Source organism: Rattus rattus, chromosome 8 (assembly GCF_011064425.1).
Source record: "Rattus rattus isolate New Zealand chromosome 8, Rrattus_CSIRO_v1, whole genome shotgun sequence".
NCBI lineage: Eukaryota > Metazoa > Chordata > Mammalia > Rodentia > Muridae > Rattus > Rattus rattus.
In genome coordinates, this window is record NC_046161.1 from 37202588 (window position 1) to 37215477 (window position 12890).

At 49.2% G+C, this 12890-nt stretch overlaps 1 protein-coding gene across 1 annotated transcript in view; it reads right to left on the reverse strand.

The window, feature by feature from the left end:
• The window catches only part of Grik4 (glutamate ionotropic receptor kainate type subunit 4), a 431073-nt gene that overhangs the window by 96448 nt on the left and 321735 nt on the right, over positions 1–12890 (reverse strand). Inside the window, exons 10-11 of the mRNA XM_032911594.1 lie at positions 12510–12662; positions 11615–11719 (exon numbers count right to left, since the gene is read on the reverse strand). Of these exons, the coding sequence (XP_032767485.1) occupies positions 11615–11719; positions 12510–12662 (258 nt within the window). The remainder of the gene's footprint in view (positions 1–11614; positions 11720–12509; positions 12663–12890) is intronic.

The window sequence follows — 12890 nt, forward strand, 5'->3', positions numbered from 1 at the left end:
ATATTAGCGCTGGAACAACACAGCAGAACACTGCCACGCTCAAGCTCAGCTGGAGCTGAACACATTGAGTGAGTCAAATTTTTGCCTCTCCACATGTCTATAAAATTGTTGTGAGTATTGATATGGGGTTTGCAAAAAGATTTCACCAAGCAGTCAAACGTGCAAATACAGATCTCGCGAATAATGAGAACCAATTAGACCTGTCCATGCTGGGCTGTTTGGCTGTCACCAAGATGTGCTCAGATTTCCAGTCATGATCTCCAGACTCTGGGATGAAACATGGGATTTGGTTACCATCCTTCCTGACTAAAAGCCCCAACCTTGGAGAATGAGGCACTAGATAAGTATCATATAAAGAGGTGGTGTGGTGTGCAGGACACCTGTGTTGGCTCTGATGACAGATGACACCCCAGTGATTCTCTTACAGATTTAATGGACTCCCCAACTCTCAGGACTTCAGTCGTAAAACCTCCCACAGAAGGATCAAAGGATGGCTGGGTTTCCTATTTGTTTGAACAAGTTTAAAAGTTTCTTTTGTCTGTATCTTAATGCCCTCTATTTTTAAAAATAAATCTCCTCCTCCTCCTCCTCTTCCTCCTCCTCTCTCCTCCTTCCCTCTTTTCCCTCCCCTCCCCCTCCTCCCCCTTGAGGACAGGATCGCTAGTCTAGGCTCCTTGTATAACTAAGGATGACTTTGAACTTCTGGTCCTCCTGACTCTCTACCTTCCACATGTTAGCAATGCAGGCATGAGCCTCTATGCCTGTTTATGTGGAACTAAAGAAGAAAACCAGGGCTTTTATGCATGGTAGGCAAACGCTCTCTCAGCTATAATCTCCAGACACTTTCCCCCCTGTTTTTTTCTGAGACAATCTTAACCTATAATCCAGGCCAGCCTTGAACTTGTTTCATAGCTCAGGGTAACTTCAAGGTTGTATGTAGTCCTCTAGCCTTACTTCCCAAACGCTACAATTTTAAGTATAGGCTACCATGCCTGGCTTTCTTTCCTAATATAACTGAAAACCTCCCAGGCTATCTTCCAAGTCATTTGTGGATGACCCCCCTGGCCCTTTCTCACACCGATTCATGACAAGAACATGGGAGAGTCAGCAAATGGGAAGATGCCCTCACTCTTCTTTCTCTGACCCCCAGATGACTGAAGACAATGTCAACATGAGCTGCTGGGGAATCAGAGAGCTCAGCCACCCACAAGACTTTCTGCCTAAGAAAACTATGGCCAAAGAACATGACGGTCAGGCCAACCAGCTTCATTTGTTCAACTCAGCAGGTAAGAAATGCCACGGGAAGGCAGTGGCACCGATGCCATGCCTCTGAGCTCTGATTCCCAGGTGGCAACTGAATTAATGCTTTCAATAAAGCATCTGGATTGGAGGAAGTTGGTCACTCTCCATTTCCAGGCTGAACTAGGACAGCCCTGTGGCTTTCCGAACCCTCGGCCTGCAGCTGAGAATGGCCTGTCCCTACCCCTAGCTGGGTGCAGTACAGGCTTGTGGGTAGGAAAGAGTTTTTACTTGGGTCTTATTGCACTCTAGGAAGAGGCAGGATTTGTAGTTTGGGGGTGTCCATTGCTTTTGTCTGATCGATGTTGGTCATACTCTGTGGGCCTTCAGTGTATTATGGCTTCTCCTAGAGGTAGCCATAATTTGGGTTCTCATCTTCACGTCCATCCACAGCCACCAAATAGGGGACGAAGGTCAGAGAGTAGGTCAAAGGCATATAGAGAAAAGGCCAAGATGAGCAGCAGAAGAGAGATTGGTAGAGCCAGCTGGCAGAACTGATTTCAACCATGCGTGCCTGCCTGGCATGGGCTAGTAGTACTCATATGCCGTCTTCCAGGGTATGTGACTCCAATAGGAACAACCCCCATGCTGAGCCTTCTCTTTCAAAGGCTGTGCCCTTCTCCCTGCCCTGAACCAGGCAAGAATGTCTGGGACATTATAGGGAATACGGCAAAGACAGTGAGGTATACCGTTAGGCATTGCCTCGTTCGACAACAGGATTAAAAATTGCACAGTGTGGTAGAACGCTCGAAGTATAGCTATGAACAACAGTTCATCTTATTCTCAATAATTTTATGATACTCAAGAAGCAGAAATCATGATGTTCTTGAATTTACTGAGGAGGAAAGTGGGAAGTGATGTTAGGAACAAGGAGTGTGGGGCTCAGCCCTGAATCTTTCTATTAGCACACATTGCCTGCCTCCTTGGGGAAGCTCCCTACCCCTCCACAATCCACCTTTCTTCTTTCTCCTGGCTCACCTGCCTCTACACACACACACACACAGACACACACACACACACACAGACTCAGACACACACACACACACAGAGACACACAGACACACACAGACACACACAGAGAGAGAGACACACACACACACACACACACACACACACACACACACACACACACACACACACTCCCATGCATGCTCCTGGCCCTGGCTTGCTTTCCATTTCGGGGAGCTGGCTGCTGCCGCAGGCTGTTTCATGCCACTGAATTAGCAAATCGTCCTCTTCCAGCTCCCCCTTGCATGAGCTGGCTGAAGGGGCGCAGGAAGTGTCTCCAGGAGCTGGCATACTTCCCCAGGCTGATCTCCGGGGAAAGCGTGATCGGGCACATGACAAGAAATAGATTTCAAATGCAGCACTTTAAAATCCCGCTCCTCTGCCCAAAACCAGCCCCCTGTTCAAAAATTTAAGTACCTCTTAATTTGTTTGCTGGCTGATGTGTGAGTAAGCTTGTAAGCTTCTGTGGCTGCTGAATTGTTCAGCAGAGCCGATAAGCAGGAGTCCCTGTGCTTTGGGGGGAAGAATCAGATGTGCGGGGACCAGAGAGGCTGGAAAAAGACAAGTCCTGTAAGATCCAGCCCTCAAACCCAGTTCATCTGTTCCTTGTCCTTTCCCACTTCCGGCCAGAATACCTCTCCTGGGAGAAGGCACTCTACACAGAGCCTGTTCCAGAGTGCTGACCTGGACTGAGTGGTGGAAACCGGAGACGGTGAGAGTCAGTGATTCCAGAGGCTATTCAATTAAAACATGTAAATGCTGTTGCCTATAAGAGGTTTGGCACATGAAATTCTCTTGAATTAAAAAGGAAGCAAATGGCTTTAGAAACCCCACAGGTCTGGGGGCCTCTGACGTCCCTGTTGGCTCTGAGCTCCCTGAGACATGGAGGACAGACTTGTATGGCTCCTGCACAGCTACCTCTCTGAGCCCTGCGAGTCCTGAGACTCTCATCTACTGCCACACCCTGCTCCCTGCCGTGAGTGGGCTCACGGGTCCCAACTCCTGAGAGGATGGTGGTTAGAGGATGCTGTAGCCAAGGGAGGACCCTGACAGAGCAGGGATGGCGGCGACAGCCTTCTGGGTTCATTTCATGTCAGAAATGAGTAGGCATGGGTGTGACCCTGAGGCAACCTGTGCATCCAAGACCTCCATCACCCACGACTACTGAGGTAGAAAGTAGAAGAGGGAAGGAGAGGACAGAAAGCTCACAGGAAGGACCACACCCTTCACTGTACAAGCAAATAGGATCACTAAGGGCTTTCAAACCCCATGAAACTCCCACAAGTCACTGTCTTTCCAGAGAGCCTAACTGACCGGCACCCCTAAGAACTGATGCCGCCGTTCCAAGAGACAAGAGATGGTGACATTATTTCAAACCCCACCCCCAACTCCCTCTCTCTTGGCTTCTTAATTAAAAAGAAGTGAGTGACTTTTCAGTCACCTTCAAAGCATCCCCAAGCCACCTCCCCGCTATGAGGAGCTGCAGCCCTGAGTTTCCTCATCAAAGGCAGAGCTGGCTCTGGGGGACTGCAACCCATGCAAGCTCCCCAGCTGGCCTGCTCTCCCAGGTCCGTCCCCCAGCTGGGGAGCTGGCACTCGAGGCTGCTGATTTCCAGCAATCAAACCGGGCTTCGGCGCCCTGAGCCAGGTCTCAGCAAAGATAGCTTCAAAGGATCTGCATATTTATGGTAAACTCCTTCCTCAAAATTGAAAATGTATTAGACAGTGACAATCACAGGATTCTCAGAGCTGCCTCTCCCACTGGCAAGCTATCCGAGCGGTGGCTGTTCACTTGAGGACAGGAAGGACTCCGCTATCACAGAGGCAGCTCAGAGGAAGAGGGATTGGGGCGAAAGGTATATAGACTTGGGCAGGACCTCTCTATAAGACCATGACACCTTCCGTATTGTTCCTCAGCGGCTACATAAAGTGCAGACTCACTGACAGGCGGTACGTAGAAGGCTTTTCTGTTGTTCTATATTTGATTTTGAAGTGGGGGGTGGGGGTCAGGGGGTGGGGAAGGTTGAGAACCCCACCAGCAGGTCCACTCCGATTATCTTCAGAGGAGAAGTCACTTCCCAGTGGCTTCCGCTGCTAATGGCTGTAATAAGAATTGCTGCTGCTTCTGAGCCCCTCAGGGGTGCGGCAGAGCCAGGACTTCAACTGCCAACCGGGGAGGATCTCAGACTTCCCGGAAGAGGGGGCAGACCTGCCTCTGCATGGGCTGCTCTCAGCAAAGACGGCAGCTGGGGAGAGGAAAGGGAAGGGGCCTGACTTGTGGCAGTGAGTGGGGTCCTGATCTTCAGGAAACTGGCTCTGGGTTTCCTTCTAAAGACTCTGGGTGGTAAAGTCCGCTGCTTGCAGGAGTGCCTTGGATACGCCATCTCATCCGTCCTCAGTCCTCTGTTTAGAAAAGCGTTGTCATCATTCCTGAAATGAGCCTTTTGAACTCTGAGCTCGTCTCTTGCTTTGGAAAATAAGGCTACCCGCTCACAACATCACTTCTCCCGGTACTCTCCAGGCAGCCCTGTTGGTTTCTCCATTTCTATAGGAACAGAGTCAAATGGATCAGCTGTCCCAGAAAAAGCTGGCCTGGGTCTAGTCTCTACGAAAAGCGTAAAGGACCGAGTGTATTACTGGAAAGGTCAGCAAGTAGAGAGACTAAGTGACCCCAAGGCCCAGGGTTCAGAAGGAATGGGACATTTGAAAAATAAATTCCAGTAAGCTGGCTAATGTGGGAAAGGAGAACTGTGGATTCAGTCTGAGGTGGCTGATAGATCCCCATGGTCTCAGTGCATCCGGTCCACTGCCCTGTGTGTTGAAGAGCGCCGGCAGCCCCCGGGTTCTTCCTCGGTGAGAGAGCAGTAAGCCATGTTCTGTTGGGAACAGGTACAGCCCTCTGCTCAGCCGAGAGTAAAATAAGTGGTAGATAATCAGAGTACTCTAAGGCAATTGTGGGCTGCAATTTCAGCCCCCTAAGATCTCGAGCTCTTAAGTGGAGTTGGGCACTTTTATCCAGCATTCCCAGCCTATGACAAAGAGTAGATCTTACAGGAAAATTTTAGGCTAATTCGGGAATGGAAAAATGAAGGAGTGCAGTAAAAGCAATCTGTTTTTATATATCTGAGGAGCTGGCAAGGAAGAGGAGGCAGACTATTCTGGAATGTTTCACAGGGTAGAGTTAGGAGGCAGAGGTTGACCCGGTACCTGGAGGAGTCTGAATGTTATCTCTAAAGGGGTTGCAAATTCTCCCGCCCAGATGGACTCTCGGACAGGTTGGGTGTTTCTTTTGTGTCCCAGTACAAACCGTTCTTGCATTGGATTAGACGATTGACTAAGAAGCTTAAAGGTGCCCTCTGCCCCCACGTTCTGGGTAGACATTACATAATGGAAAGACCCTGGGCTCCCAGGAAGCTTGGTCCAAACTGGGCTCTTGAGCCTGCCTTTCCCACCTAGATGAAGATGGATATATTCCTCTATCTCTCTGCCTTGGTTTTTCTACCTACGAGATGACAGAAGAGCTTTCATGCCAGGCTGATAAAAGAATGTAAAAAATTTAAATATACATGGACACCACCCAGCACAGTACATCATGTAGGCAACAATAAACGTGGGCTATTATTATGATGTCAGGAGAGCCAGCTTTGCACATAAGTATTTCCGTGCAAACACAGTGGTACCCAGCAGAGCTATTTTCAATCGCGTTCCGGTCCTGTGAGACCAAATATGAGGGGTTACTACACACAGCAAGAAAACTGAGCCCACCTTGCCTGGGATACACAGCGAACCAATGGGGAAGAAGCAGATCTGTGTCTCTAGTTAGGGATGTCAAACCCCAAAGGCTTAATTAGACCCTGTTAAGCCATTTCCGATCCTGGGATGAAAGGTATGCTCATCTTATTACAACACTAACAACGTTGCTCAAGGGATGCTCACAGTCCTCTCTGATCTTCAGACTAAGTTAAATGAAGGAAATTAAGGGTCTCCTAAAGACTTCCTTCTCTCCCTTCTAGCTCCCTTCAAGGAGGAGTTTTGCCAGGCACGAAGGGAGACAATACTAGTGTAACACCCCCTCAGCCCATCTACCGGGGGCAGTGAGAACAAACACTATGGTTTGAGACACGGAGGGATAGACTCAGGCAGTGCCACTGACTCTTCTGCCTGTAAATAACGGGAGATGGCTTAGAATGTCCCCTACAGGACACCATAAGGAGCGCATTCCTCCAAATGTGCTGTAGTGGGAGCTCCCAAGATGGCAAGCACTCTTCATGCAGAATCAAAATAGTAATTTTTAAAAAAAAAAAATGGTTAAAAAAAAACTAAGTCTGAATTCTGAAAGACTATTTTTAAAATGGTAAAAAATCCTTTAATCAGCCACCGGCAGGGAATATGGTAGTTGGTTCAGACATTTTACCAATTATAGACCACTGGGTCCCTGCATGGTGCTTTCTAAATAATCAAACCCAGCTCTTAATAGTAGTTCTCCCAGACAGGAGAGAAAGAACAGAACCAAAGCCAAATGAAAAGATGTCATTACTAAAGAAAGCCCATCCCGGTGGGGTGCTAGAATCAATGGTGGCAGCCGTCAGGGCAGTAGAGCAACAGAGCAACAGACCAGAAGCAGAGGCTTGGAACTGAAGCTTCAGGTACCCGAGAGCAGGAAGAGAAAGCCAGAGTAGAAGAGGCCAGAACATGGGTTTTAGAGTTAGACTAACTTGGGCATCAATTCCAGTCCTACCAGGTTCTTGGAGACAATGAGGTGTGTGTGTGTGTGTGTGTGTGTGTGTGTGTGTGTGTGTGTGTGTGTGTGTGTGTGTGTTGTATGTGTGTGTGTGTATTGTATGCGTATGAGTGTATAGCTGTCTGTACCCCTATGCACACATTTAAATACTAGAGAAAAACACCAGTGCCTTGCTCTAGCGGTCTCCGCTTTACTGTCTTGAGAAAGGGAACCTGAAGTCACTTTCATATCGCGGTGAGGCTGACCAGCTAGGAAGCTCTGTCTCTGTCCTCCCGTGCTGAGGTTATAGGCTTGCGGACACACACCTAGTCATGGAATTGAACTCAGGTCTGCAGGGTCCTCTGAGCCTGCAGTTTTTTACTGACGAGCTGGTCTATCTTAGAGGGCCACCCTCAGGAGGAGGCACCATCTGCACAAAGCACGCTGTGGAGTCTGCTACACAGGTGATTGACCTAAGATGTCTCCCCGGCTCCTTGTCACTTCCTTCCCCCCACCAACATCACCTTGGCGGGAACTGGGAGGATATCAGAGCAGAGGTACTGACATTCCTCCTGTCCTGGGAGAGAAGCCTAATTAGTTATCCCTCTTTAAACCATTTCTTCACCCTGAAATAAGCAGGGAAGGACGACCGTCAAGAGGCAAAGATTGGGTGGTGATTGGGATGGGACCTGGGGACTGGCGCTAGGAAGCCGCATCTGTGCACGGTTTCCGGTTGGTGCTCACAGCACCTGAACCAGACAGAAAGGCAGCAGGACGATCACCAGACTTGCTGAAAAGCCAAGGTCGTAAAGAAGATTCTCACTATACACTTTCGAAGTCCAGTCAGGACCCAGTGTTCCTTAGGGTAGCTGAAGGTCAAGATGACAGTCGTCTTAATTAAGTCACTTGTGTGGCAGATTCCATTCAGTGTTAGCTCAAAACAATGGGGTAGGGCACAGAGAGGCCAAACCAAGAAAACATCTCTGCTCATAGAACGCTCTCTTATTAGCACAGTATTCGCCAAAGGTTAGCCCATGGTCACCCCATCATTCTAATCACCCAGGTGGGTGCTAGCTAAACTAATAGATTCCTAGAACACAGTGCTTTTACTAAATGAAAATGCACCTTATAAAGGAAGCTCAACGGGTCACCTTTGAGCCAAGGTGTGTTTGAGAAGCCTACTGCTCACCACTAGTGGGCGCTGCTGACACAGAGGTAGCCACCGCAGGAAGAGAGCCCCAAGGCAGATTCCTGGGTCCTGGCCAGGCTGGGCTGGAAATGGTACCTGGGGGACAGGGCCGATGATGGTGACTCCTTTTCCTGTTCATTATAGAATACATATTTAAAAAATTTCATTACTGAAAAACATTTTAACAGAAAAAAATTCCTGTAAAATGATTCAATGCTCCATTTGCCTTTCCGAGGCATTTCTGAAAGTCATCTGGAAGGGGCTCTCACCAATAAAGTTAATACGTGTGCATTGATTTTATCAGTGTGTAATACTGATTGGATCAGCATGGTTGTTTAGGGCTCAATTCTATGCAGTTCTGTCGTATTGGTCTGGTGGTATTGGGAATCAAGAAAAAAGAAAGCCACTCTACCACTGACCTTGGCCTCCAGCCCCTCCCCCTTCATATAGGTTTAATACTGATTTCAATCTGTTTTTCAAAAGAAGGATTTACTTATGAACTTCATGTATTTGAATGATGAATACTTTATTTGTATGTACGCCTGCATCTCACGTCAGAAGAGGGCATCAGATCCCACTGTAGATGGTTGGGAGCCACCATGTGGGTACTGGAATTCAAACCTGCGTCCTCTGGAAGAGCAGCCAGAGCTCTAAATCACTGAGCCATCTCTCAGTCCTGATTTCTATCAGTTTTGGAAAACATAACAGCTTTTGTTAGTCCCCTGAGAAGTCCGTACAATGTGATTTGATTGTATTTACCCTCCTTCCTCCAGCTCCTCCCCAAACCCAGCTTGAGTGGCAGCTAGGACAGAGCAGAATGAAGGCAGAGAGAGGCATTGAACCCCATCCTGTCAACTGGAGAGCGGGCCAAGAGATGGAGCGTGGCAAGAAGGAGGCCCAGGAAGTGGGCTCTTTCGTGTATTATTGTAGGCAAGAACTAAGGCCTAGGGGAGGCTGGGCCAGGGCTGTCTGGGCTGTGTCTGGAGCTGGCCTGAGCAGCCCGTTCTAACCACTCCTCCAACGCTATGCTCTTCATACTGGGACTCCTTACCCAGTTGTATTTTTCTCAGAGAACTTAGCAGGCTGGCATAATGTTACATATGTATTTTTTTTTTGCCTGTCATCTGTCCCCTGTTAGAGCATCTGTTACACAAAAGCAGATCTTTCTCATCTTAAACCAGTACCTAGAAGGGAGACAGCAGCACTCAACAGGTATCAACTTGAAAGACTGGGTGAATGCTCTTTACTGAGATCCCCCAAGAAGATTGGGGCTCAGGGAGAAGTCTCCCTGACGATTTTCCCAGAGGCTGGCAGCCTACTCATTCAGGGATGGTGAGCCACAGGGCATGATTTGGGTTTAATAGTCCCAAATTGCAGCTCTCATTCTCTCTGGGTTTTTTTCCTACATCGCGTACTCTCACCAGACTGGGAGCTCTCTCAGTGTAAAGGCTACATCTGGTTTCCCCAGACCCAGCGTGATGTCTGACACACAGCAGATGCTCCACAAAAGACCTGTCGGGTAAATGAAGCAACCGCTCCATGATTCCTGCTAGCCACCTGCCCATGCTCCTATCTGAGGAGATGTGGGAAGTGCCACCATCCCATTCGGCTCCCACAATGAGCTAGAGGTGCTGCTGACATTCAGCATAGGGCCTCAGAGGCCCTCTCCCTTTTTGGGGGATCCTTCCTTCTCCTCTGTTCTCTTCCAAGAAGAGTAGCCCTCCAAAAGATCACTGATGGCCTAGAAAGAGCTCTCTGGGGCCCATATAAGGCCAAGGGTCCCCTCTTGGATGCAGAGATGGTGTGACAAGAGACAGATGAGATAGGCTTCTATGTTGCATGGTTCCGTGAGGGTCACCCTGGATACCTGTTGGCCAGGTCTGTTCCTGGGTCCTATCCTGGGCCTCCCTTCCCAGGTCCCCAAGGGGTAGAATCTAAAATGGAGCATTTGGCAATTACCAAGTTTTATACATGATTTGCCCATAAGGTCTTGGGCTTTAGGTAGGACAGACTTGGATCCCAAACCAGTTCTGCCATGACTTAATTGTTCAAGAGCAAATCAGTCATTGGCCTCGCAAACAAGGGAGGGCATTCATAAAAAGTACCCATTTGGGAGCCGGATGGATAAATCAGTAAAACGTCTTACCTACAGATGCGAGAACTTGCCTTCCAATGCCTAACACACACACAAAAGAGCTGGCATACTGGTGTGTGGCTATAATCCCAACACAGGAGAGGCAGAAACCAGAGGGTCCTCAGGTCTTGCTGGCCAGCGGGTCTAGCTGAATTAGTGTGCTCTGGTTCCATAAGAGAAATTATCTCAAAAAAATAAGGTTGGGGTGCTTTAGAGCTAGAGACCCAATACCAACTTCATCCGTGCCCATCCGTGTGTATACACATAAGTATACAATGTGAACGTAACACAGACACATGTTCCTCATACAAGGCACCTATGTTTTAAGGATGGAGGGTAAATGAAAGTGTCTACTCCGTAGGCTTAGACAAGCACACACATGCCACACTCACCATGGCAGAAGGCTTACGGTAAGTGTTCAATATGTGAGAGTAGCCTCTGTGATGGTGCTAATGGTGAAGACAAAGGTAACGGGTCTTCCTAATTCGCTGGAAGGGTGGCTATTCAAGCTCTACAGTGGGAGGTTCCCTCATCCAGCCCCTGCGACAGTCAGGAGGTCTTTAATGCATGCCTGCTTCCTACTGTAATTGGTGTCTGGCTCAGTCTTTCCAGCCTCCCCGCATTGGAGAGACCTTGGGGATGGAGATGAGAGAGATGTTTAGAGACACTTGGAGTGGTTGTCAGAGTTTGTTTCCTTTGGTAGAGGATCAGGAAAAAAAGGGAACAAGAGGGCTTAATGGAGAAGGAAGAACCATGCAGAAAACTGTAGTACTCTGAAGGGCATAGCATCCCTAAGGTGATGGAAACAGACAGCCGAGGACAGGGGAGCGTGGGAGGGGTGGGCTGGAGAAGGGACAGTCCATCATAACACGAAGGGCCGTCCTAGCCCTCAGGGGATCCACCCTTTGCCTTAAGCACCCCTAGAGTCCAGCAGGGAGTCCAGGCTTGGGGGAAATCAATCCCCTAACACTCTCCATTGCACCCCCCACCCAGAAAACCAATCTGATAGTGTAGAGGAGTTGGGTGTTCCTTTCCAAGTGACACCACTTGTCTCCTCCCTCTGCAAGGCACACGGCTGGCAGAGCCCACATGGGCTGATCTGGGACCAGGAAGGATGTGGCAACTGCAATTCAGGAGTCCAGATCAGAATGGATGCAGCCTGCTATTTGGGGAGACATGTGATATCCGAAGGCCATTGGAACCAGAGGCAGAGAAAAGGGCAAAGAGGTGGCATCCACCACTTTGGCAGGATAGGTAGGCTTACCTGCCGAAACCCATTCCTGGTGAACTGTAAGATTTTCAAGGCATAGTTGGACCTCTGGCCTTTGCTGTTGAATTCAATGTGGCCGGTAAGACCTTCCAATTCTACCTGTCCAAGAGAGAGTGAGTTACAGCACCAGATATAGGCCCCACCATAGCTGGCCCCAAGTAACTTGCTATTTCATGCTGCTTCACGGTGTTCAGAAAAACCTCTTCCATCCACTCTGAAGCCATAGAATCTGAGTGCGGGAAGAGGGGGCCCACACCCTGTAACCCCAAACCAATTATGTAAGCCAACAGGAGTCACAACATTGACTTGAGGTCAAATTCATCCCTCCCTGCTCCATAGGCATGTGGGTAGGAGTGGGGGTGGAGACTTGGTACCAGCATTTTCCTTTTTGGGGGAATCTGCTGACCCTGGGCTTGCAGGAAGTCAGGTTACTCCTGACTCACTGCAGAAATCTAAGACCCTCCACACCTTCTCTCTCTAATGAAAGATGTCTTTTCTAAGAAAGAAAAACACAACTGGAGAGAGATCACTGGGAAAACCAAGCAACAAGCTAGAAGTGCACAGGCTGAGTGTCCTGAGGGATTGTCTGTTCCAGTATCATGGTCCCCTCCCAGCTGTGCTGATCTGGGCAGGGGCTACCACTGGGCAGGGACCAGGATGCAGCCTAGAATTCAGAACTCCTTTCTAGCTTAAGATCCAAGAACTATTGTCTTGTGAATAAGCTGCCCATGGGTTCTTGCCAAGAGTGTTAAGAGTCGGGAACAAATGAACCTAGGACCCGCTTAACGCAGGCGATGTGCTAGCCAGGACCATGACCCACCAGGGCAGCCCTGTATCTATCATCCCACCCCTGAGGCTGGCCGTGACCAAGCCTTCAGCCGCTCCTCACCATGCGCAGGTAGTTCATGAGGCTGGTGCCATGCTGCCAGATCTGGGCCGAGCCACAGGACAGGGGCTTCACGCCAATTTCCTGGCTCCGGTTCAGTTCCTGTACCGCTGTCACCACAGCGTAGACAGCGTCAAACAGTAGGGCTGAGGACAACTGGGAGAAGCAGAGCGAGCAGGTGGTAGCAGGGGGAGAGAAGAGGGGAAGAGAGAAAGCACACAAAGGCAAGTAAGGAAGCACGGTCGCTGTCCTCTGCCTACCCCTCCTCTGGTCCCACCCACATCTGCCAGTGGTCCAGGTCTGCTATCAAGGGCTTTGCGATCTGCATCCTACAAAGGCTGCCCTGACTTGAAGCATCAGGTACATCTTTGGACTCCAAATTCA